The 24,839-nt window shown below is 53.5% G+C and overlaps 9 protein-coding genes across 9 annotated transcripts; 5 read left to right on the top strand and 4 right to left on the bottom strand.

Moving 5' to 3' along the window:
• Positions 1-755: 755 nt before the first annotated feature.
• ASPZODRAFT_1402464 (hypothetical protein) lies at positions 756-5,009 on the bottom strand. The gene is made up of 3 exons (XM_022724643.1): positions 4,447-5,009; positions 1,089-4,380; positions 756-1,027 (listed from the first exon to the last, which is right to left on the bottom strand). Exons 1-3 carry the CDS (start codon positions 4,739-4,741, stop codon positions 802-804), a joined length of 3,813 nt encoding a protein of 1,270 aa, XP_022583638.1. The 5' UTR covers positions 4,742-5,009; the 3' UTR covers positions 756-801.
• Positions 5,010-5,128: 119 nt separating this feature from the next.
• ASPZODRAFT_129530 (hypothetical protein) lies at positions 5,129-6,374 on the top strand. The gene has a single exon (XM_022722287.1). The coding sequence runs from the start codon at positions 5,358-5,360 to the stop codon at positions 6,249-6,251; it is 894 nt and encodes a 297-aa protein (XP_022583637.1). The 5' UTR covers positions 5,129-5,357; the 3' UTR covers positions 6,252-6,374.
• Positions 6,375-6,479: 105 nt separating this feature from the next.
• Positions 6,480-7,631, bottom strand: ASPZODRAFT_129529 (hypothetical protein). The gene is made up of 3 exons (XM_022722286.1): positions 7,257-7,631; positions 7,082-7,199; positions 6,480-7,026 (listed from the first exon to the last, which is right to left on the bottom strand). The coding sequence occupies exons 1-3, from the start codon at positions 7,312-7,314 to the stop codon at positions 6,507-6,509; spliced, it is 696 nt and encodes a 231-aa protein (XP_022583636.1). The 5' UTR covers positions 7,315-7,631; the 3' UTR covers positions 6,480-6,506.
• A 223-nt stretch (positions 7,632-7,854) lies between these two features.
• Positions 7,855-10,122, bottom strand: ASPZODRAFT_150064 (hypothetical protein; the record flags this gene model as incomplete). The annotated part of the gene is made up of 2 exons (XM_022725568.1): positions 7,855-9,944; positions 10,080-10,122. 2 exons carry the CDS (start codon positions 10,120-10,122, stop codon positions 7,855-7,857), a joined length of 2,133 nt encoding a protein of 710 aa, XP_022583635.1.
• A 334-nt stretch (positions 10,123-10,456) lies between these two features.
• ASPZODRAFT_1401906 (hypothetical protein) lies at positions 10,457-11,068 on the top strand. The gene is made up of 2 exons (XM_022724636.1): positions 10,457-10,554; positions 10,590-11,068. The coding sequence occupies exons 1-2, from the start codon at positions 10,538-10,540 to the stop codon at positions 10,966-10,968; spliced, it is 396 nt and encodes a 131-aa protein (XP_022583634.1). The 5' UTR covers positions 10,457-10,537; the 3' UTR covers positions 10,969-11,068.
• A 163-nt stretch (positions 11,069-11,231) lies between these two features.
• Positions 11,232-12,413, bottom strand: ASPZODRAFT_129528 (hypothetical protein). Its single transcript, XM_022722285.1, has 3 exons — positions 11,873-12,413; positions 11,464-11,796; positions 11,232-11,403 (listed from the first exon to the last, which is right to left on the bottom strand). The coding sequence occupies exons 1-3, from the start codon at positions 11,977-11,979 to the stop codon at positions 11,301-11,303; spliced, it is 543 nt and encodes a 180-aa protein (XP_022583633.1). The 5' UTR covers positions 11,980-12,413; the 3' UTR covers positions 11,232-11,300.
• Positions 12,414-13,011: 598 nt separating this feature from the next.
• Positions 13,012-14,676, top strand: ASPZODRAFT_60846 (hypothetical protein; the record flags this gene model as incomplete). Its single annotated transcript, XM_022728948.1, has 2 exons — positions 13,012-13,097; positions 13,158-14,676. 2 exons carry the CDS (start codon positions 13,012-13,014, stop codon positions 14,674-14,676), a joined length of 1,605 nt encoding a protein of 534 aa, XP_022583632.1.
• Positions 14,677-15,086: 410 nt separating this feature from the next.
• ASPZODRAFT_111665 (hypothetical protein) lies at positions 15,087-17,051 on the top strand. Its single transcript, XM_022721023.1, has 2 exons — positions 15,087-15,183; positions 15,242-17,051. The coding sequence occupies exon 2, from the start codon at positions 15,397-15,399 to the stop codon at positions 16,840-16,842; it is 1,446 nt and encodes a 481-aa protein (XP_022583631.1). The 5' UTR covers positions 15,087-15,183; positions 15,242-15,396; the 3' UTR covers positions 16,843-17,051.
• Positions 17,052-17,203: 152 nt separating this feature from the next.
• On the top strand, positions 17,204-24,827 carry ASPZODRAFT_129525 (hypothetical protein). Its single transcript, XM_022722284.1, has 4 exons — positions 17,204-17,749; positions 17,837-23,227; positions 23,290-24,213; positions 24,325-24,827. The coding sequence occupies exons 1-4, from the start codon at positions 17,588-17,590 to the stop codon at positions 24,340-24,342; spliced, it is 6,495 nt and encodes a 2,164-aa protein (XP_022583630.1). The 5' UTR covers positions 17,204-17,587; the 3' UTR covers positions 24,343-24,827.
• Positions 24,828-24,839: the final 12 nt, after the last annotated feature.

Below are 24,839 nucleotides of genomic sequence, written 5' to 3'. Positions count from 1 at the left end.
TTGCCAGCAGGGCGTCCTTTTCTGACAAGGCAGCATCCTTCTCGGCAAGAGCAGCTTCAAGACGCTGAACCTTCTCTTCAAGTGCCTTGATCTTCTCGTCATCTCCGCCACCAAAGGGCAGCTGTACAGCTGGGCCAGGGAATTGAGCCGCAGGCGTCGAATCCACCACCATATTTCCTCCCTCCGGAGCGATAGGCAAAGTCTGGTTCTGGGTGGCATTCGCCTTCAGAGCTTCCAATTCCGCTCGCGTAGTCCTAAGTTCCTCCTGGATCACTTCCTTCTCCTGTAAGACAGCATTCAACTCGAGCTGCTTCGCGTTGAGACGGCCAGAAAGCTCCTTAGACCGACCCTTGAACTGCTCGGTAAGCTTGGCACGCAAGTCTTGCAGGCGATCCTCGGCATGCTTCAGTTGTTCCGGGAATGCCGCGGCTTGCGCCTGCAAGGTATCGCGATCAGATATGGCTTCATCCCGCTCCTGCTCCAGCGACGCAAGCTTTTCCTTCAGGGCCTCCATCTCGGCAGGATCGACACGGTTATATTTCTGGAGAATGTTCTGCGTTCGTTGCTGCCAATGATCCCGGTCTTCTTGGAGCAATTTCATCTCTCCATCTCTAGTCTCAACTATGCTTTCCAATTCCCTCACCCGTGTTTCCAAGGGCTCAATCTGCTGCAAGAGCTCTTCCACACGAGCGGATTTCTCGGCAAGTGAAGTCTCGGCCTGCTTGACCTGGTTGCGGAGGGTGACACTGCTCTCCCGGAACAGGTTCAGCTCGTTCAGAGTTTCCATCAACTTGTTGTGATTCAAAGCCTGGTGATCACTGTCCGCAGCAGCACGGCGTTGCTGCTCCAACTTGAGGCGAGTCTCATCGAGTTGAGACTGAGTGTACTCAAGCTGTTGGCGGAGACGCTTGCTTTCTTGGGTGGACAAATGGTACTGGACGTCCACGATCTCCTTCTCTCTCCGCAGGAACTTGATGACTTCCTGCAGACCTTCCAGGTTCGGAGCAGTTTCTTCACCTTCCTCAACCTCAGGGATATTGGCCCGTTCACGTTGTAGGGCGGTGATCTGGTTAGTTATGCCCTCAAGCTGAGTATGGAGAACTGAATTCTGGTGGAGAACCTCCTCCCGACGCTTCTGCAGCTCAGTGATCTCGCTCTCGTATCTTTGCTTGAGCTCTTGCCAGCTCTCTTCTTTTTGGGCGAGATCCTTCTTGTTGATCTCGGTTTGCGTCTTCATTTCAGCCATCTGGAGTTTCAACTGATTGGCCTCTGCCCGGACAAGTTGGAGGTTTTTGGCAGCTTCAGCATGCTTGACCAGTTCACTTTCGTAGTTTTGTTGGGCGTGCTGAGCAATCTCCGCCTGCGCCTTCAAGTCGTCCTGGTGGAACTGAGCAGTTGCAACATGGCGATCGTTTTCGTCCTTCAACCTCGTAATTTCCGTCTCAAAGGCAGCCTTCTGTTCCTCCAAGCGCCGAGACCCTTCACCTTGCTCATCGCGCAGCTTCGAAAGTTCATTGTTTGTTGTAGATAGCTCGGTCGAGATCTCCTCAATACGAGTCTCTAGGTCTTGAACCCGCTTATCCTTCTCTCCCAAAACACGTTCTGTTTCCTCACGGTATTCCTCGTGCGTTTCGGTGGCAGACTGCAAGCGCTCCTCCGTGGACTGACTGATAGCTTGGTAGTCTTCTACTTGCTCCTTTGCGTGTTGAAGCTCAGTCTTAGCCAACTCAAGGTCACGTTTCAGTTCAGAAACCTGGAGGCCCAATTCCTGCTCCCGAGTCAACCCATTCCCTTCTGGTCCTTCCTCTGCAGCCTCTGTCGCCTCTACCGAAGCAGCCGCGCCGGTTGGCTTTGATTGCAGAACCTGCAAGCGTTCTTCGGCACTCTTGAGCTCAACAGTAAGCTCGTCCACTCGTGATTGCAGGTGATCCTTTGTCGTCTTCGTGGCGATGAGTTCCTCACGAACAGAGCTCAAACTTGTGACCAAGTCATCGATTCTCTTCTGGTTCTGCTCATGCTCGTATTCCCTGCGCAAAGTTGCCTTCTTCGATTCCTCCACCTCGTCGTTAAGCTTCCGTTTGGTTGACTGCAACTCAGACTCCAGTGACTCGACGCTAAGCTGCAATCTGCGGCGGCTCTCGGCATCGGTGTGCTCACGTTCATTGAGAATGGTCTGGAGGTTCGCGTTCAAAGAGTCAAGTCGGCTGCGTTCCTTTCTCAGAGTTTCGTTGTCTTCGATGAGACGTTTTTCGATATTCTTCCAAAGGTCTTTCTCCGCTTTCAGGTTGGCGTTCTCTCTCTGGAGACTATCAACAAGACCTCGAGCCTCCACCAAATCTTCAGCGGCTTGTTGGGTTCTCAAGTCTTGCTTGTTGGCATTTTCCATGATAGTGGCGTAGTGCTTCTGGAGCTCCGCATTCTCACCCTTCAACATGTTGAAGTTGCCCTGAAGAAGCTCGGCCCGTTGAACAGCGGCAGCAAGCTGGCTGCTCGACCTGCTGATCTCGCTGAGCAGTTCACTGTTCTTTCTCGAAAGCTCGTGCACTTGTTGTTTCAATGCAGAATGATCTGTGGCGGTCTCTTCCCGGAAACTGTCGAAATGAGCTTGCACTTTGCGGAGTAGGTCAGCATAATCAGGGGCGTCCTTCGCCTGCTCATCCGCAGTGGGCGGGACAGAGCCGAGCGGCAGAGACTGCGAGAAGACACTCGAATCACCACCCACAGTTTGACGTCTGCGAGTGAGCATACTGCGGAAGGTGTCTCGCTCTTTGACGTAACTCTTGGTCTGGGCGACCAGATTCGCAATCTCGTCACGGTATGTCTGCACACGAATCCTCAGTTCCTTCAGCTCTTCCTGTTCCTGTTGGCGAGCGGCATCCTTTTCCCGAGCCTCCGCGCCCTCCATCTTGTCACCGAGCTCCCTCAACATGCGTCGAAGGGTGACGTTCTGCTCCTGGAGTTCGTGAAGGTCCTTGAATGTCGTAAGATTCCGGCTGATGAAGCGTCCTGTGGGATTCAGATCGGAAGTGGACTCCTCAATTTCATCACGTGCGATCTTCTCCAGCTCCTCCCTGTCGTAGCTGCTCTCCCCTTCCTTCAAGAGGGTGACCTCCAAGACTAGAACCTTCACTTGGGCACTCAGGTCTCTGAGCTGCTGACGCAAGATATCGCCTTCTTGCGCCAAACCCTCCACCTTGCCCTGCCATTTCCTAGCTTCCTTGGTTGAATCATCTCTCTCCTTCCCGGCGGTTTCGAGAATGTCAGACATTTCGACAACCGCATTTTCCAGTCGTGCATGATCAGCTCGAAGTTCGTCGATCTCCGGTTTGCTCGATTCTAGATCCTGGACCATCTCATCCAATGTTGTCTTGAGCTCCTGATTCGTTTTCTGCTCAGCGGCAAGTAGGGTCCGCATCTTGTCGTATTCTGTATACATCTGTGTAAGGGTGAGGCCTCCCTTTGCCCGGGAGGCTCTGGGAGAAAATGCACCGACAGGCGTTCCAGGACGCATGGGAGTACTCGGTGTCGCTCCGTTCAATTCACGAGCGGGGCTCATCAATCGGTTCCTACCGGCCGATACTTCCGACTCAAGCTGGCTGATCGCCAGTTCGAGCTCTGCAATGCGGCGCTCAGCGGCCTCCTTGTCGGAGTGCTCGGTTTCCACTTCGACACGAAGCCTGGAGATCTCTTCCGCAGCGTCGTCCCTTGCCTTCTCCAAAGCCAATTGGAATTCCTGCACGCGTTGCTTAGCTGTCTCGGCCGACGCTCCCTGGAGCTCAGCGAGCCTGTTTGCGCTGTCCAGCTCGATCCTGAAGGACTCGGCTGTTTGGATGGCCTCCTCCTTAAGCTGTTGGATGCTCGTCAGCGATTCTTCGTACCGCTGTTCAACCTCATCCAAACGACTCTTCAGGGCGTTCTCGTTGCGCCTCAGGGAATCCACCATCGAATTGGCCTCCTCATTTTCACGTTGGAGTTCAGAGATCCGAGCGCTCTTTTCTTTGCGGAACTTGAGATATTCAGCCGACTTGGTCTTCAGCTCCGTCTCAAACCACTCGTTGTTTCTCTTCGTGAGATCGAGTTCTTGCTGCAAACTCTGTTCGCGGAACCGTGCGCTAGCGGATGCCGCGTTGGCAGATTGAAGATTCTGTTCGGTTGTAGAAAGCTCACGTCGCAATTCGATTGCTTTCTTGTGTTGCGTCGACAATTCCTCGGCAAGCTTGTCGTAGGCGCCGGATTTGGACTCCAGAAGTGCGAGGGTATCCCGGTTCGAGGCTTCCAAAGACGAAATGCGAGACTTCAAACTGCTGACCTCCGATTCACTGGAGGTGGACGAAGACTTGAGGGAGGAAATTTCGGATTCGAGAGCTGACTTTGCATTTTCTGATAATAATAATTGTTAAAGCTGTTGCTTATATTTTTCTTTGTTCAATGACAGGTAGAGGTTACCTGTTTCCTGAAGCTTCTTCCTCAGGTCCGCCACTTCGGCATGTCCCTTCTCGACTGATCCCTTCAACACCTTGACTTTAGCCTCATTACTGCGCACGGCATTCTCCAGCTCAACCTCCAATCGAAGTTTGTCGGATTTCAGTTCATCGAAATCCCGGGCCTTCTTGGTGATGCTTTCCAGCAGCTGATTGACCAGCTCAGCAGTGGGCGCTTGTGTGAGAGTCGTAAGGGTCGATTCCGCAATGGAATAGTGAGAGGCGAGAAACGGCAATTCAACCGTGACCGTCGCCATCATGGACAGTTGAGCTGCTCAGCCGCTCTGTCTCTACAAGCTTCCTAGTCGCGAGGTGGTTGTGAATTGTGAGCTCGCGGCGCGCGAAACGCACTGTTTCCAAACAGGTGCACTCAATGCAATAAACAATTCTATGACATGACTGAGCCAAAGAGAAAGGCACAATAAAAAGGAACAGTATAGGACAGATGTAGAGCTGCCTATCACCTATTCACTGTTGCAACAAGCGAGCGAGAGAAAGAGAGAGACCCGCTGGGCAGGAAGATGATCTCAAGGGTGAGAGAGAGCTGTCGGGCTGCTCCCGATATGGTTTAGTGCCTAGTCACATGACTGGAATGGTCCGTGTAGCCTCAGGCTCCGATTCAGCCGTGCACCGTCAAAGAGACTCAACTCAGCCTCCCAGCCAGCCTGGCTCAAGATCACACAGCGTGTTGGGTTTCTTTCACAGACCTCTTCTTTGTTAAATAACCACATGAGAGTGTGGCTGTTGATTGAATGAGGCAGGATTCCAGGGACTTGGATGAGATAGTGGAAACCTCTCACTCTCTCACACCTCCCTTGTACCGATACTCTCTTTGATTAACAGTCCAACCTACAGCTATCTGCTAAATAGCCCATCATGTCTTACTTGCAGCAGCAGCTCAAGAGCTTCAACGCCAGCGTGATTGACTCGGCCGCCCGCCTTCCGCAACAACGACGGATCATCAATAGCAATGTGGCGGGTTCGACCATCTCTGGGAGCAGCTCCCAAGTACCGTCATCCTCATCGACACCGACGCCTGGCGGAGATCCATGGCAACGGCGGCACAATGCGGAGATTGTGTATTCACAGCCGGCGGATACGGGCACGGGCAAGGACATCATGACGCAGGTGCTCTTTGCGGTCGAGCACATGAAGGGCAAGGCGACGCCGCTGAAATTCTCCGAAATCCTCTCATACCTCTCGCTGCGCGATAAGGCACACGACCAGGCGTACGTACAGGCGCTGCGGAAGATCCTCCAGGCCCACGAGAAGGTGCGGTACGACCCCAGCGGCGCCAATGGGGAGGGGACCTTCCGGTTCCGACCGCCCTACGATATCTATGATTCAGAGCAACTTCTCAAGCATCTGCAGTCGCAGTCGACAGCGGCGGGGATGAACGTGCGCGACCTGCGCGAAGGGTGGGCCGGGGTGGAGGAAACGATCAACGAGCTGGAGAAGGAGGGGAAGCTGCTGGTGACGCGGAACAAGAAGGACGACCACGCGAAGATGGTGTGGGCGAACGACCCGTCGCTGCAGCAGCGGTTTGACGACGAGTTCAAGCAGATCTGGGAGAAGATCAAGATCCCGGACTCGCAGACCGTCAAGGAGGAACTCGAGAAAGCCGGTATCACGCCGACCAACAAGAACAAGGTCGTCAAGGCCCGCCCAAAGGTCGAGCACAAGAAGGTCAAGAAGCCGCGCCGCAGCGGCAAGACTACTAACACGCATATGATGGGTGTGCTGCGGGACTACTCTCATCTCAAGCGGTAGTTGCCCGTATACTTGGTTACTCCATTGAAAAAGATATTCCCCGGTGTTGTACGATAGATTATACCCAGCAATGATGATAGAATGACAGTCGATTGATAATTCCTTGAGAATAAGACACAGTTGAAAGAAACGTCTTTTTTTTTTCAGTATGATATACAGTGAATTTTTGTCTATCTCTACCAAATACCAAAGAAAGCATCATAGGGGATGTCACAAACACAGACGGAAAAAAAAGAAGAAAAAAAAAAAAAAAAATCAATGCTTCCCATTTGCAAGGAGCGGTCCCTCCGTTTTCTCAAGGTAAGCAACCAGATCCTCAATAGTGCAGACCTTGAGCCCCCATTTCCTACCGAAGCGCAAACAGCCATCCCGGCGCATCATACCGTTATCCCCGCCCAACGCAGCGACGCCCTCAACCAGCTCGCCATCCTCGACCAGCTCAGCAATGACCCCCACAGGCGACTTACCAGCCAGCCGACAGAAATCCACCGCCGCCTCCGTGTGTCCCCTGCGTTCACGCACGCCGCCCTCCTTAGCCTGCAGCGGGAGGATATGCCCCGGACGCCGCAGGTCGGCGGAGGTGGCATCCCCCGCAGCGAGCGTCCGACAGGTCAACGCCCGGTCCTGGGCTGAGATCCCCGTCGTCACGGAGGCGTCTGCCGCGTCCACGGAAACAGTGTATGCCGTACCCTTTGGGTCGGCGTTCTCGGATACCATCTGCGGGAGGGCGAGGCGGGTTGCGATCGTGGAGGTGAGGGGGGCGCAAATAAGACCACTACTTTATTAGTATATATATCATTATTATCGTTGTCTTTTGGGTCCGTTATTACCTCGTGTAGCGCACTAGGAAGGCCATCTGCGCATCCGTAATCGCTTCGGCGGCAATGATCAGATCTCCTTCATTCTCGCGATCCTGCGAGTCGAGCACGATGATGAATTCCCCGTTCTCTATACAGATCAGTAAATCTTTAGAAATGAAAAAAAGACCCTCGTTTCTCGTCTTACTGAATGCTTGGATCGTATCTTCGATCGAGTCGAACTGTTCGCTGATCTCTGACGGCATGGTTTCGATTACCCCTCCAAGTGGGGATGGGTTTTTATTCAAGAGTCCTGACACGAGCAATTCAATTGCTCGAGATGAATATGGCGTGAGATCTGTAGATAGGCAATCCGCTTAATAGGTGTAGATTGTAAGTGATCGTAAGGTGTAGATGGTTAGTTACTCTAGTTGACTCCTGCGCCGTGGTTATCAATTATTCCGCTGAGTCAATTCTGTGGCGGGGTCGAGGATCGTACGTGATAGAATAGAGCAAGTCTGCCAACACCTTTCTTTAAATACTAAATTCTTCTTCTTGAGTCTTAGTAGTTACTAATGTGACGAGAGATTGGGTAATCCTTTGTCAGACGGGGTCTTCATCTTCAAGTCTCATCGTCTGCCGAAACCCGCCAATGCCGAGCGGGAAAGTATAAAAAAATGCTCCCAAATACTAAGAATAATAGTAAGAACTGTTTCCTCTACCTGACGCCTTGCTAAGTACCTAAATATAATCTATACCGAAATTTTCCGTACGCCATGCCATACAGACATCCATGTGGTGCCTAACTAGGTCATTCCAAGTCTCCCCATCCATCGCACTTCATCCGCCTGTCGCTCCAACGTCTTGCGCATCATCGCCGCGTACTCTCTCTCCTGCCGTCGCTCTTGCTGTTTCCGCCGACGGATCTCGTCGCGCGTGTCTCGATCCAGCTCCTCATCGGGAGATGACACGTCCTCGTCGTCGTCTTCGTCGCCGTGGTCGTGGTCGTCGAACGCATCTGCAGGGACGGAGAATTTCACGCGCCCAATCCGCTCCCCCGTCCAAATCAGAATCTCATCGCCCGATAGGTTCCCCCCTGTCGAAAGCACCTTGCGGGCTACCTCGCTGTGTCGGTACGCCGAGGACCAGAGGCCAGTGTTGGATCCTGGAGGAGGAGGAGTAGTAGTAGTAGTAGTAGGATCACTGCTAGCAGCAGTGCCGGAAGAGGCAACACCAGGAGGATTCCGGCCGTCGAGGGTATTATGATTATTAATATTATTACTATTGGAAGGCAATCTGCGGGATCGTGGCTGGTAGGAGCCGATATTCCAGCGGCGGACTTCGACGCGGCCGTCCCGCTCGACCCACTTGAGGTTGCCGTCAGCGTCGGAGAAGACGATCCGGGTCCCATGGGCCTCGACGGAGAGCAGTTTGGAGCGTGCGGCACTCTGTCGGTTCCGATAGGCGACGGCGAGCTGGGAGGAGAGATCTGACGGGTCGTGTTGCGGGTTGTCTCGCGAGGAGGTGAGGTTGTAGAGTTCCAGCGAGCCGCGGCCGTTGTATTCGCCGCACGCCACGACGGTGTGCGAGCGCAGCCAGTCCGGGTCGGAGAAGACGGGGAACCGGGGCGCAGGGACGGAGGCCAGGCCACACAGCCGGCCACCCGAGTGCACTGTGGCCTGTAGTTTGGGGAACGAGCGACGGTCGTAGCAGAGGATGCTGGGGAAGCGGCCTGCGAGCAGGATGGTGTTGACATGGGGTGCCGGTGGATGGAGGACGGAGAGGGGGCCGGGCTGGAAGAGGGGGGCGTAGTTGGCGCCCTTTTCGAGAGGGTCCGGACTGCGGATGCGCTGCGGGGGGAGGCCATCCGGGCGAAGCTGCAGCAGCGGGGAGTCCGGCAGGGTGAAGAGCTGCGATTCCGGCACAAAGGGGACCACCTCGCGCTCGCAGCGGAGACTGATGGCCTCCTCCTCGTCTGGCGCGGACAGTCGCGAGTCGTAGATCTGCAGACTGAGGGTCGTTGCTAGGGTTAGTGGCACCGAGTAGTCCGTCTCCTGGGACATGGAGAAGATCGACCAGGGGTACCTCTGCTGCGAGACGACCCGCAGCGTCTCCAGATCGATCTCGTTCAAGATATTGCCGACGGCAATGTACGCCCGCCGCCGGAGCGAGTCCACACTCACACATTCGCCAATGTTGATGAACTCCAGCGCCGACTTGGATGCTGCCGAGACATCCCGCCGGCGAGACCAGTCTGCCATGAGCATGCCCGGCGCACTCACGCCCAAGATCTTGCCCTTGGTCGTGTGCGAGCCCGTGGAATGCGAGTGATTCAGATCCCAGATACACACACTCCCGTCCTCCAGCGGCGCCACGACCTTGTTCTCCCGGGCGGAGCTCCAGTCCTTGAGCAACCCCATCCCCTTGACCTCCAGGTCCAGCTTGCGGTTGCTCTGCGCCCGCTTCGTAAATGGCTGCTGCAGCCAGCTCAGCGAGATGGGTCCATGCCGCGCGATATACTCCGAGTACCAGTCGACATCCTCGCGCTCAAACGACGGGTCCCACGCCGCCGCCGCCCTCGCCTTCTTCCCCTGTGACGACAGACGGGAGTCTAAGCCCAGCTCCAACGACGACGACGACGACGACGACGACGACGACGACGATGATGATGACGGTTGCTGGATCAGCGACCGGAGAGAAGTCGAGCCTAAAGAGCTCAAGGGAACCGTATGGCCCTGCAACGGCCGGGTCTCCACGCTGCCCGCGGCGGCTCTACCGACGGGGGGATGCCACGCATCTTCGTAGCAATGAACCTTCCACAGACCATTATCGCGAGCAAGGGCGAAGAACCGTTTTGATACACATTGCAGCTGCACCTGCTCCCGCGGAGAGAGGTCTATTTTGTCGAGAAAGAAGCAGTGGGTCAGTCTTGCTGGTCTGTGTGTCACTGTGTATTTGTGGGATGTGCGTGGGGGGGGGCAGAAGCACTGAAGCAAACATCAAACACGGGGGGGGGGGGACTGGATCTTACAATCAATGATTTTAGAGACAAGCTCTACTGGCAGCTTATCCATGGGGAGGCGACGAGAGCAATCGACTGCATCGAGGGCAATGTCTGCTTTTTTCCCTTTTCCTTCCTTCTGGGCAGGGGGGGTAAACTTGTAGGACAAGAAAGAAAGCGTTCGAAACGAAGGGCCTGGGCAGTTCACCAGCATCTGCTGTCTTTCTTTCTTTCTTTCTTTCTTTCTTTCTTTTTTCTTTTTCCTTTTCCTTGTTCCTTTCTCCTTCCGATTGCTCCCTCGCTTCAACGGAAAAGCTCCCCGTAATCAATAATATATAGACCTGTCTCCCTCTTCTGTCCCCCCGCAGGGATCGGCGCGAGTTGGCCCCAGGCCCGTCACGTGTGGGCGCACACAAGGTCGTACTCCGTAGGGAGGGGTCGGTATATCAGTCGAGGAGCAAACAGGGGGGACGCAGAGGGCTCGAGAGATGTCACCAGTGGGAAAATGGATTGGTGGGAAGAAGAGATGAGCTTGTTCCCCCTTGTCCGTGGGTATCTGTGTCTGGACTCTGGAGGACTCTGGTGGGTGTCTGAGCTGGGTGGAGGTAGGGAGTGGGCTTTCTGGCCCGGGGTGAATGAATGGCATGACATAATAAAAGACTGGTCGGTCCTCTACAGGACCAGGAGTAGGATGGATGCGATGGTAATACACGGAGAATTAATCTGGCCACGCTTCACGAGTCGGAAATCTCTTGTTGTATGCACCTGGTTGCAAGTTGTGCTGCTCATCGGCTGTCGGGACTCTGCGGTCTTTGCTCTCCTGGTGTCGTCAGTGGCGGCACAGGGCGTTGGACTATTGTTGACAACGCAAATATCGCATATAGTACTGGGATCTTGCGGGCCAGCTGATTTTTTATAATACTTGCAAGTTCAAACCTTGAATGAGATGATGAGGCTAGTGCAATCAAGCACCGGGTATTTCTATGGGCACACGCCCCTTTTTGCACTTGAATCTCCGAGTCCCAAACACAAAGGAAAACAGCCCTTAAGAATGACCAAGACGAAAAATAAAAGAGAACAAAAACTCCAGAATCCTTTCCTATCCCATGCGATGTACATCATCGCTGTCCAAGTAGCAGAATATCACGCCAAAGGGAACTGCCTTTCGCTGATGCACAGAGAGAGAGAGAGAGAGAGAGAGAGAGAGAGGGAGAGAGAAAGACGAATGGTCTGAGAAGTAAGAAGAAGCAATTACTCTTCATCGATGTCACGGTGTCTTGCCAGCACGTGCCGCTTGAACTCCTCCTTGTCGTTGTCCCAGAGCTCAGCAGCCTGAGCATTTAGAGGGCTCGCACTGTGGAAATCAGCAAGAATACTTTTAACCCCCCCCCCCCCCCCCCAAAAAAAAACTCACTTGTTAGGTTCGCCCAGCAAGCTCTGCAGACTCAGCAAGACTGTCTGGACGTTGTACACCGCACTCCACTTGTCTCTGAGAATGTCCAGGCAGATCCGACCGGAAAAGTCGACGTTCGGGTGGTAGATCGGGGTGATGAACAGCACGGTCGGGGCTGCGTACGGATAGTTGTTGGGGAAGGTAAAGGAGAGCTTCAACGAGAGGCCATCGTAAGGGGTCTCGGTCGGACCGGTGATGGTGGCGGTCCAGGAAAGCAGGTTGCCGTCTGCGTTGGGGAAGGCGGAAATGCCGGGGGAGGGCGACAGCATCAGTTCCATCAACTCATGCTGTAGACTGTTCAGACAATATCTTTATTAGCTACAAGGTAACGAACGACAGGCAATGAATGCAGAGAGGCATGCTGACGAACCGTTTGGTGACGCTCTGCGTGTCGGCCCGCTGAGCGGTCGAGCTCAGCTTGGAGGTCTCATGGGCATCGGGCGCCGCGTTCTGGGTGTCCTCCATACTGTAGTCCATGCTGAATTGTCTGTTCAGAGGGGCAGATTCACTTTTATGTTCACGATCGGTTTCGTCGGGGTGGGTTTTCGCTGGAATGCCAGGAAACTCAATAAGGTTACGCTCTGGAATGGCGACGAATCCGAACAAAGGGCAGTCTTTTGGTTGGAATGCCGGGATCGACCCCACCGGAAAGCAGGCAAAGGCGATCGGATTCAGAAGTTCAGAAACGAGGGAGGGGGAGGGAAGGAAAGGTAACGCTGGCAGTGATTCGGCGGTGGGCAGCGAGTCAAGAATTCGTTTGTGCTGGCAGGAGAGAAGGTCGGTTCGTCCTGGGAGTTTGGGGAGTTTGGGGAGTTTGGGAGTTTGGGAGTCTGGGAGTCTGGGAGTCTTTGTTTACTGCGGGCCCCGGGCAACGACCCCGCTCATAGTAGCCTGGACTCTTACAAAGTACCCCTACGCGCTGGCTTAATATTAGGTAGAATATTAATGCTATTGTCAATTAAATATCATGTTTATATCTATTTCAAATAAGTAAATATTCAGGAAGCCTAATAGAGTCTATAGAGTACTAATTACCCAATGCTAGATCTAAGTTACTACCTAGTAACCAGTTAATGAGGCCTACCTAGTAAATACCTATCAAAGACTCCTAAGACTTATTAGCAGACAGGACTACAGTTACCACTACATTTACCACTACAGTTACCACTATAGTTACACTTACACTAGGTACCTAACTACCTAGTACCTAGTAGATACCTAAGGTAACTACGGTAGTTTCCTCTCGTAGCAAGCAGACAAATGAAACAAACTCACGTGCCCCGCCTGACAACACACTTCCCAAAGAGGATAAAGTGGCCCGCGTCCCGTGGGATCGCGTTCGCTTCTCGGGCTGGACACTGGACGGCAGCCCTTGCTTCTGGCGATGCAGCAACCGACGACACAGGATGGCTTGGGAGCCCTGTGTGTATGTATATGAGATCTGACTGATCCGAATTGTGGATTTCCTTGGTTGTTTTTTTTTCTTTTTTGGCATCCTACCCAGTCACGATGCACCATTCCCAGCTGGCGCCTCTGCCGAACGATCTTCCCTTTCGGATCGTGTCGAAGACGATCGGTCAAGGCGCTTACGCATGGTAAGATCTGGCTTTGCTGTCAGTCAATCCGATCAAGGCTGGCGAGCTAACTGTCGAAAGTATCAAAAAGGCGTGCCCCCTCCAATCCGATAACCCCGTGTTCGCCGTCAAATTCATCCATAAAGAGTATGCTTCGCGGCATAGCAAGATCACCCCGCGTCAGATGCAGCTGGAGGCGACGGTGCACAAGCATATCGGTCAGCACAATAATATTATCTCCTTCTTCCAGACCGGGGAGGACTCTACCTGGCGATGGATTGCAATGGAGCTAGCCGAGGGCGGGGATCTCTTCGATAAGATCGAAGCAGACGAGGGTGTCGGCGAGGACGTTGCGCATGTGTACTTTTCCCAGCTCGTCAGTGCCGTGGGGTACATGCATTCAAAGGGCGTTGGCCATCGCGATATCAAACCGGAGAATATCCTGCTGTCATCCGACGGTAACCTCAAGATTGCCGACTTTGGCCTCGCCGCCCTGTTTGAGTACAAGGGGGTGACAAAGCTCTCGACGACCTTCTGCGGGAGTCCCCCCTACATCGCTCCAGAGGTAATCTCGTGCAGTACGCGAGGCCAGATCAAGGGTACGGGCTATCGTCCTGATCTGGTGGACATCTGGTCCTGCGGTATCGTGCTCTTTGTCCTGCTAGCCGGCAACACCCCCTGGGACAGTCCCACCAACAACAGTTACGAGTATCATGAATATGTTTCCACCAACGCACGCACGACGGACGAGTTATGGCAGAAGCTGCCGACGGCAACGTTGTCGCTGCTGAGAGGGATGCTCAAAGTCGACCCCGCTACACGCTTCTCCCTCGAGGATGTACGCCGCCACCCCTGGTTCACTCGACAGAACAAGTACCTCTCGCTCGACGGCCGACTGCGAGACCCCATTAATCTCGCCACCACCATGTTCGAATCGCTGCATATTGACTTCAGCCAAGATCCCCTGTCCCGGTCACGCCACGGAACCGGCAGTTGGGGCTCGGATGCGATGAGCCTCGACCCAGCCGAAGACGCAGGGTCGCGACTGTCCTCCACTCAGCCTGAAATGGCAGGCAACGACATGCTGGTCGATTGGGACACATATCATGTGTCGTCCGAGTATCATTCCTCCACCCAGCCGATGGGAAAGCCCCTTGTGGCCCATCAATCCCTGCTGGCAGAGTCTCTCGAAGACGAACCGTCCATGTCCCAATTCTCCCCGCATCCATCCGTACCGTTGAGTCGCACGCAAAAGGCACAGCGATTCCAGGACATTGTGCCCTCTCGACCGATGACCCGCTTCTTTTCCATCTGGGAACTCAAGCTGCTGGTTCCTCTCGTCTGCGAAGCCCTGCACCGGCTAGGCGTCCCTGTACCGTCAGTCCCTGTCGTGCTGGCGGGAGACACCTCGTCCACCATCCGCGTGCTCACCAAGGACGGGCGCCTGTGTACGCTGCATGGCAAGGTGGTCATCGAGTGCGTGTCCGAGGGTCTCTTCGAGATCGAGTTCTTGAAGACCAAGGGGGATCCGTTGGAGTGGAGGCGCTTTTTCAAAAAGGTCGCCATCCTCTGCAAAGAGGCTATCTACAAACCGAGCTAGCTCGTCTTTGCTCTAAGATCTCCTCTCTCCTCTCCATTGTCCACTACCTGATGAATCTTTCTAATGTCGTGGAGTTTAAATGTTTCTTACGTCTACCCCAGTTATGCTTGAAGACTTTATAATACCATTGCTCAATACAATCAAAGTTAAAGTGCCAGAACCTTTGATTTCCTCATAAATTGATCCTGCAATCATGACTACCACCAAATGATTAATAAATTTTAGAATATCGATTTAAACTTCATATTTTGTAGTTGTGATGACGATAGATCGAATCCCACCGAAGCTAACCGGAGGTACCCCTCCACAATTGTCTCATCGACGTTCGTCACCAACACTCTCCTTGATCTTCTCCATATTTCTCCCAGTTATACCAATTAAAGTACCTACGCAGTTTTCTCGAAATGGCAGATCTTGAGGAGCTTCCCCAGCTGCACGAGCCGTTTATCCAACAGTATCTCAAGGGGCGGGAGGCACTGATCCAGGAAGAAAAGAGGCAACGACATGGTAACCCACCACGTTTTTCTTTCAGAAACGGGTATTTAGTATGGTACTAAATGTTTAGATTTCAATCTGCGAAAATCGCTTTCCCCTCTAGCTAGACAGGCATGCGGGATTGTCTCGCGCATCCGAAGCCGCGAGTTGACCCGCGTCTGGTCGAAGGAGGTGGACAACGAAGACGCCGCGCACCAGGCCGACGAGATCCTGTATCCCGGGGTGATGTTCCATCTGGCCAAGGGGAGGATGGAAGGGACGGATCTGTGGAAGATTGTGCATCGGATGCCCAAGGGGTCGTTGTTGCACGCGCACATGGACGCCATGTTCGACATTGACTTTCTCGTCGAGCAGGCTCTGGCGACTTCGGGGATTCATATCTCGGCGTCGAACCCACTGCTTACATCCAAAGATCTCGAGGAAGAGCCCGTCTCGTTTCGGTTTTCGGCGAAGCCCAAGACGGAATCCAAGGGGAAACCATCGCTCTGGGAGGAAGGCTACGAAGCTGCTTCGCTGGTCGATATCAAGGTCGCGGCGGCTGCGTTCCCGCAGGGAGGCGAAGATGGGTTCCGCAACTGGCTGCGCAGCCGGTGCGTCATCTCGCCGGAGCACTCGTTCTACCATCATCACGGGGTTGATGCCATCTGGGCCATCTTCCAGCGTGCGTTCCCCGTTATCGACAGCATCCTGTTCTACGAGCCGATCTTCCGCGCGTGTCTGCGCCGGCTGTTCGTGCAGCTCGCCGCCGACGGGGTTCGGTACGTCGAGTTCCGGATCGGCTTTGGGCTCGGGTTCCGTCGCGAGGGCCACGAGGAGAGCGAGCCGGATCATCTCTTCGCCTGCCAGGTGTTTCAGGAGGAGGTGGAGCGCTTCCAGGCGACCGAAGAGGGGCGCAATTTTTACGGGGCGCGGATTATTTATTCCATCCTTCGCAGATTCAAGGACGACCAGATTGTCGACTTCATGAAGAAGTGCATCCAGGCGAAGCAGGCCTTTCCCGACGTGATCTGTGGGATCGATTTTGTCGGACAGGAGGACCAGGGCCGCCCGCTAGTCGACCTGGTGCCCGTGCTGTTCTGGTTTCGCAAACGGTGCGTCGAGGAAGGCGTCGAGATCCCGTTTTTCTTCCACGCAGGCGAGTGCCTAGGTGACGGCGACGCAACGGACCAGAACCTGTTCGACGCCATCCTGCTGGGCACCCGGCGGATCGGCCACGGGTTCTCGCTCTACAAGCACCCGTTGCTCACGGACCTTGTCAAAGAGAAGAAGATCCTCGTCGAGTGCTGTCCCATCTCCAACGAGATCCTGCGTCTCACTAGCTCGATTAAAGCGCATCCCTTGCCTGCCTTGCTGGCCCGCGGGGTCGCCGTCTCTCTGTGCAACGACGATCCCGCCATCCTCGGCCACGGCAAGAACGGCCTTACCCACGACTTCTGGCAGTCGCTCCAGGGTCTCGAGAACCTCGGCCTTGAAGGCCTGGCCATGATGGTCGAGAACTCCATCCGCTGGAGCTGCTATGAGGACCAGTCCGCCGCCGAATGGAAGGCCGACATCCACGACGGTATCCTGGGCGAGGGGGTCAAGGCCGTCCGCCTGCAGGAATGGTATGCCGATTTCGAAGCGTTCTGCCAGTGGATTGTTACAGAATACGGCGACACGGCAGATGATTAAGAAACCCTTTCCCTTTCGATTTTCGATTTTTTTTTGTCTCTTTCTAGCGTATCAGCTCAACGCATATACCCATCCTTATTTGCGGTGAAGTCGTGTCTGGCAGTATCTTGACGCATCTCAACATGCAATATATACGGAGTACTCCTGTTGCGAAATATAAAGTCACCTATAGCATAGTATATTATAGAAAACTATACAAAAAAAAATTCAATATAGTGAGATTGTACAATAAATGCAGCCTGCCTGCAAACGTACGCCGCCTGTCTAGGCAATCGTGTTTCCACCAGACACCATATCATAGGCAGATCGTCAAAAAAACCACCTAGTTACCTAGTACAAAGCATCTCAAGCATCCAAAGCATCTTCGACTTCACCCTCGTTCGCTCGTGGACAACTCACACAGACGTGGTGCCTGATTGCAGGCGTGGAGAGTTGAAGATCTCCGCCTAACTTATCAGGCCCCAACGTCATTAGGTCATTCCTCCCTATCTCTCTCTCTCTCCGCATCGGGCTTCCTCTTCCCTCCCACATCCAAAACAGCGACAGCGAGCCCTTCTCTGGACCCTTTGTTCGCATCATTTCCTTCGTTCTAGCTGCCTGGAGTTGGTGTTTACTTTTCTTACTAGGGTTCTAATCGATCTTATACTTCCCTTCTACCCTTTTCGATCTTTGTTTGATCTCCCCCATGACCGCTGGATACGACTAGACGGCCCGCACCCTGGGCGTCGCCCCCCGTGCCCTCAGGATGGCTTATTTCTTGCCTTCGTTTTTTCAGAAGCGGCTGCTCCGGTATGCTTTGTCTCGGTTAGAGCTTGTGGATACGGAGGCGTTGGATCTCGATAGTTTGGGGATTCGATGGGGTCAGCGGAGTACAGTTGAGCTGCGGGACGTTGGGCTGAAGCTGGAGGTATGTGAGACTCTATATTTGTGTCTTTTTTCTTTTCAATAGGTATATCCAAAACATTTGAGCTTTCTCTGACAAACCCAATCCTAGAAACTCGCCTCGCTCCTTCGTCTACCGAAATCCTGTGAGCTGCTGAATGCCCGCGTCCAGTACCTGCAGATCACGGTCCCCGCCGACATCTACAGCAGCGGGATCATCTGTGAGGCGAGAGGCATCGACGTACATCTAAGACTGGTATCGGAGGAAAAGGACGATAGGCAGAATGCTCCTCCGCCGCAGCAGCACCCGGCGGTGCATGATCCTGGTGGTGACCAGATTCTCCCGAACCCGACCGACCTCGCCGCGTCCTTTCTCGAGACTGAACTGACGAAGGAGAAGGAAGAACTACAGGCTGCCATTTCGTCAAGGTCTCAGCTGTTGCAGCGTCCATATGTCTCGTCCAGCGATGACGACGAGGATGAGCTGGGGCTGGGGAACGAGACTGTGTCGCTGCCAAGTTTCGTGGCGGGGTTCTTGAAAGGCGTGGCGGATCGGCTGCAAGCCAAAGTGACCGGTATCGCTGTGCGGGTAGATATGGAAGTCAAAAAGGAGGGGGATTGCAGGAGACTCTCGGAAGACCAGCTCGACCTCCTGACGGCTGTCTTCAGTGTTCAGGAACTACACATACACCCTGTATCCTCCGCCCCGGCCGGGGCGGCCGAGGAAGACGGCAACGCGCCCGGAAGAGAGGGGAGACGACTCATATCTTTGTCGAATATCCACGCGACGTTGGTCTCTGATCCGATAGTGTTTTCTAATTATTCTCGTTTCGCGGTGCCGGCCTCGTCTCCGTCTACGACCATGCATTCAAAGGAGGAGGACCGAGTGTCGAGTCGAGCCTCCTCCCCTCTGCCGATGCCATCGCCCAGCGAAAGCACCATGCTAGCCATGACACACTCAACGATTCTGGACCCGCCACCGTCGACTCATGATTACATGACAAACTCCGTCGCCCGTGAGACGGAGATGGAGGCTTCCACTTTCACCTCCGATGGGCAATTCTCAGATGCAGACACCGATGCAGAGTACAGAAGTGATGGCTCTCTAGATGGTAGCCATAATTTCTTGGAAGATGAGGCTATACTTGATAATCCGGAATATCTGGACTCAGTCTTAAATTTGCAGATTGATGAAGACGAGGAACCCGAGGCTTCCACAAGCTTGCCGCCGGAACTGCTACCGCTTCCACCGAGTGCTGGTGATACTCCACGACTTTTGTCGCCGCAGTTGCAGGATTCTGGGAGCCTGTCACAAGATCGCCCTGTTCATATATCTGGGATACTTGGAAGCAGTGGACTTCATGCGTATCCCCGGAGATCTCTTCTGCACGGCGACTTCGGTCACGATGCCGAGGGGTATGGGGAAATGAGTAGTCAAGAATCGCAAACTCTCCCTCCTGGGTCGAGCCGTGGTCAGGAGGATCTTGGTTCAAGCCATGGCTATCCCTCGTCGGTCGCAGGAAGCTCCAGCTCGAAATCAGAGTCTTCTGTTGATGAATTGTCAGAGTCTAAACTTTTCTCTCACGAGGAAGCACAGAGCATGTACATGAGTGCTGTGAGCGAGGCGTCAGTTTCGGGGAGCTTTATGCCCAATATACCAGGAGCTTGGGACTCGCCGACCTCCATGAGGCTGGTCGATAGCTACGCAGACCCAGAATCGGCACCTCTTCAGCTGGATATCCCGGCAGAAGAAGAGGATGGAGAAGGAGGAGAAGGAGAACAAGAAGATACGGTTATCTCTACGCCCAAGCTCACGGCTCAGCCAACGCTGCACCCTGACCTACCTGCCCTATCTGATAGTCAATTGAAAGGTCTATCAGAACCGCCTGCTCAATCCAACCCTCCATCTCCCGTGATTAACAGGACACGGTCAATGGCGAAGCGGCTCCTCGAGATTGACAAAATACAGATCTGGCTCCCTTCAACCGATCAGCGGCCCCCAAGGACATGTCAGGAAGACCTGACATCGCCCTACCGTAAAAGAACGAACAGCGATCTGAAGGAGTCTGTTGGAAACCTCGGTGACTCTGTGGCGACTGACAGCATGCTTTCGACAAGACTTTATGCCTCGACCAGATTCCGCAGCGACTCTGCCGAGTCAAACTTTTCTTCCGAGCATCCAAGTTTCAAGTCTCGTCAGCCAGATGAGACATCACGGCCTCTGGATGCCAACGATGAGTTTGATGATATTATAGTCGAAGTCTCATCCGTTTCTATACAGTTTGACATCGCTACCGGATGGCTGGTAGTCAAAGTGGGACAAAGGATCATTGCTGCTTTTGACAACTCTGGGGAAGAGGAGTCTCTTGCATCGAAGCAATCGCCAGAAGAAAAACAGAACCCATTCAGCCTAAGATTCTCTTTGGGTAGCCTCGCGGTCAAGTTCCTAGAGCATATGCCAGGCCATTACTGTTCTCCTGAGGACTCTCGCTTGCATCTCTCACAGTCATACTTCCCTTCTCTCGAAGATGTCATCCTACAGCTCTCAGCCTCTGGACTGAAGACACATCTTTTAGCGACTGGCGCCAGTATGAAATTGAACCTCAATGTGTCGAAATTTGTCTTTGGCTTCGCGTCCGAAGATCTGCTGTCGTTTAATGAAGGCCTGAAGATGCGGGAGTCAACCAGAGACATTTTGGCCCCAACCCATGGAGACATTTCTCTATCTATAAGCAAATCCGCAGAGTCTGCGAGAGTCCATCTGACAACTCTTCCGGTGCACTTGAATTTGAACATACAGCGACTGGAAGAAGTTATCAACTGCATTGGAGGCTTGAGCACAATTCTCGAGCTTGGGAGTTCCATCTCATCGGTCTCAACCGTGAGAGGGGCAAAACCAGAGCCTGCAGCACGGCCGCGTGGTGTGCGCTTCGAAACTTCGCCGCCCGCTGCGGACGCCCCTACGACGGCCCTGACACCGTGGAAAGTGAATGCTCGGATTGGTGGTATTGTTCTGGATGTGGTCGGCGAAACACACTACATCAAATTTAAGACAACTGCCATTAAGGTTGTGAGCCGATTCGAAGGCATCGGCGTCCAGATTGACAAGGCGAAATTGACCGGACCCGTCCCACTCGATGAAAGCCGAGATGCTCCCGGAAAGGTGACGCTAGAAAATATCAGATTGGAGTACCTCTTTGTCCCAAAGGAAACCGACTTGGATCGGTTGCTTTCATTGATTACTCCGTCCAAAGATAAATACGATGAGGATGACGACATCATGCTTGACACTCTGTTCCGGCAGCGCAGACAAGGAGCCGTACTTCGAACGACCGTCTCTGGCATGAAACTAGTGGTGACACGCACTGGCGATTTGGATGCTCTTTTACAGCTCGGCAACGAATTGAACAAATTGTCTACTGTGACCAAGTATCTGCCGGAGGATGACCGCCCGGGTATCCTGCTGTTGACCCTGATCAAGGATTTGGTTATAAAGGTTCATCTAGGAGGACAAGTCGGCGAAATCAACACACACATGACCAATGCAGAAGCGGCGCATATCACCATGCCTTCCCTGACTGCTGCTCGAATTGATTCGATGGCAGTTGTGAGAAATGGGTCAGAAGAGCTTCTAGGCGAAGCTTTACCATTTACTGCCGAGCAAGATGTCAGCAAAGCGGCCCTTCCGATGCTGATGGCTCGTTTCATACCAGATGAGATGGACCCAACTTTCAAGATCAAGCTCTACAATCTCCGTGTAGAGTACACCATCCCATCAGTGATCGCCTTTCTCGGTTTGGGTGACAATACAACGACTGGGGACCTCGCCGCGAACATGGCCAATTCTCTGGTTAACCTGGCAGATCTACACGTCCCTGATCAAGGGGTGAAGACCAATTCAAGAGATGAGTTGATCTCGGCATCTGTAGAGAACTCCAAGTCACCAACAACGCCAACAAGATTATCGCTCGTGATGCGGGACTGCATCCTAGGGCTGAATCCTCGCAGTATCCCCGCAAAAGCCCTACTAGTCCTTACCAGTGCCAAATTCTCGGGTGCTATCCATGACCCGGATTCCTCTGAGGCAACTCTCGATCTCAAGAAGGCATCAATAATGATCATCGATGACGTTGAAAATGTGGGCCGTATAGAACCGTCTCATCGCCGCAGCTCGTCCATCAGCCAGAGCAGCCAGGTGCAAAGCTTGATTGATCTAGGCTACGTAACCGTCACATACTTATCATCTGCGATGGCCGTGGTGAAGCTAATGAGCGTGGATGAAGATGGGACAAAATCGATTGACGTCGAGCTAAGGGATGACTTACTGGTTCTCGAGACCTGTGCGGATTCCACACAGACGCTGATCAGTATTCTCAACGGGCTCCAGCCTCCCACTCCGCCGAGCGCGGTCCTGAAGTATCGAACCGAGGTCATGCCTCTCCAAGACATGCTCGCCTCCTTCTCCGGCGATGCCTATGCCACTGACCCGTTCTCCGGTTCAGATATGTCGGGCACTGCTGAAGGTAATGCAGGGCGGAATGCCCATCCAACCCCCGCTGATCCAGAAGATGAGCTCGAATACGTGAGCGACTTCTATCCCCCGAGACCAGAGTCCGACGGCGGTGACCCACTCGCTTCTAGCATGTCTGCTTCTATCATCGCTGCACCAGATTCGCAGGACCTACTGGATAGTTTCCATTCACACTACCACGTTTCTTCAAGCATCGGGGATTTGGAATTCCGCGACGATCATTTCGCCAAGCAGTCCGCTGTTGGCGGCACGGCGCACAGATGGGATTCGGCTCATAACACGTACGGTCTTTCAAATGAGGCGAAGCTCCAGAAGAGCCCCTTGCGGGTTCGACTTCGGGATGTCCATGTGATTTGGAACCTATTTGATGGCTACGACTGGCAACGTACCCGCGATACAATATCGCGAGCGGTCAAGGATGTGGAGCTGAAGGCCACCGAACGTCGCGCCCGAGCAGGCCGCATGTCTCCTGGCGTCGAAGACGAGGAAGAATCGGTCATCGGTGACTTCCTCTTCAATTCCATCTACATCGGCATACCAGCAAACAAGGATCCGCGGGAGCTGAACCAGGACATCAATCGCAACATTGATGATCTGATCAGTGAAACGGGGAGCTATGCCACCAGCACGACGGTGACCGGGGCGACAGCACGGCCTAGCCGCGGCCCGTCCTTGAAAGGCCGGAAGCTGCGCTTGTCCCGCAGCAAACAACACAAGATGACCTTTGAGTTGAAGGGCGTCTGTGCTGATCTTGTCATCTTCCCCCCCGGGGCGGATGAAACGCAGAGCTCTCTCGATGTAAGGATCAAAGACCTGGAGATCTTTGATCATGTCCCAACCTCGACATGGAAGAAATTTGCCACATACATGCACGAGGTTGGGGAGAAGGAAGCAGGAACCAGCATGGTTCACCTCGAGGTATTGACGGTCAAGCCGGTCCCAGAGCTAGCTGCTTCGGAGATCATTCTTAAGGTGCGTGCAACTTTACCTCGTCTTGTGCATGGTCTACCATTCTAACCTTATATAATTTGCAGGCTACTGTTCTTCCAGTTCGATTACATGTGGACCAAGATGCCTTGGACTTCATGAGCCGGTTCTTCGAGTTTCGTGACGAGTCCGCCCCGACCCCAAGTGCGCCAGGCGATGTGCCGTTTCTGCAACGAGTGGAGATTAACGCTGTGCGAGTGAAGCTGGACTTCAAGCCCAAGCGGGTGGACTACGCAGGCCTGCGATCCGGCCGCACGACGGAGTTTATGAACTTCTTTGTTCTTGATGGTGCAGATATGGTCCTCCGCCATGTGATTATCTACGGGGTCTCTGGGTTTGACAAGCTCGGACAGACGCTCAATGATATCTGGATGCCCGACGTCAAAAGCAACCAGCTTCCAGGTGTACTGGCGGGTCTGGCTCCGATCCGATCCCTAGTGAACGTTGGCGGCGGGGTGAAGGACCTAGTTGTGATCCCGATGCGTGAGTACCAGAAGGATGGCCGGATTGTGCGCAGCATTCAAAAGGGCGCCATGGCCTTTGCGAAAACGACGACGAGCGAACTTGTCAAACTGGGCGCCAAACTGGCCATCGGCACGCAGACGGTTCTCCAGAGCGCCGAGGACCTCTTCAATGCTCCCGGTAGCGCCGCCCCGGATGACGACTTGACGGACGAGGAGGAGACCAAGCGGATCTCACTCTACGCCGACCAGCCGGTTGGGGTGGTGCAAGGCCTTCGCGGGGCGTTCAGTAGCCTCGAGCGCGATCTCCTCATGGCGCGGGACGCGATCGTCGCTGTCCCCGGCGAAGTGGTCGAGAGTGGCAGTGCCAAGGCAGCGGCGAAGGCCGTCTGGAAACGAACTCCCACCGTCATCTTGCGGCCGGCGATTGGAGTCTCCAAGGCTGTTGGGCAGACTCTCCTCGGAGCAGGCAATACCCTGGACCCTTCGAACCGAAGGAAAATGGAGGATGTATGTTCTATTCTCTTTTTTTCACATTCACCTCTGCCCTTTCTGTCTTCTTTTTTTTCTTTCTTTCTTTCTCTTTTTTCATGATGGCATGCTAATAAAGGTTCTATCCAGAAATATAAGCGACACTAAGTTTTCGACGCAAGATACCCATTTGTCTATTCAATTCTGATTGTTTTTAAGGCCTAAGGACAAAAGAAAGGAGAAGGATCCTTCTTCTCTTGAGCAGGCCTGAGGAAGCATGTCCTTCCCCCCTGAATTGTTTCATAATGTTCTCGCACCTCCGTCCAGTCCATACTTACGTACATACCCTTTAGCCCTGGAAGAACAAACTGATGTGTCGCCATGTGCGAAGGTCTTATCTAATGGCTAGCCATTGGACGGACTTGCTGTTTTTCTTTTCTTTTCTTCTTGGTTTTCATGATGATGATAACGATCTATGAGCATAAATTGGTGTTGGCCTCTTTTCTTTCTCCACTACACTCCATTTTTCCTATTATTTATACTTCTGTGGTCTTGGCTCTTAGTTAACAGGTAGTCAGATTACTCAGGGGGAGAAAGAATAGATTGACAGATGACCAAGCTGGTAAATTGATCCTCTGCATCAGATGCAGCAACTGACTTGTTGA

The sequence above is a fragment of the Penicilliopsis zonata genome (genome assembly GCF_001890105.1).
Source record: "Penicilliopsis zonata CBS 506.65 unplaced genomic scaffold ASPZOscaffold_3, whole genome shotgun sequence".
Classification (NCBI taxonomy): Eukaryota; Fungi; Ascomycota; class Eurotiomycetes; order Eurotiales; family Aspergillaceae; genus Penicilliopsis; species Penicilliopsis zonata.
This window is presented reverse-complemented; position numbering and strand designations above follow the sequence as displayed.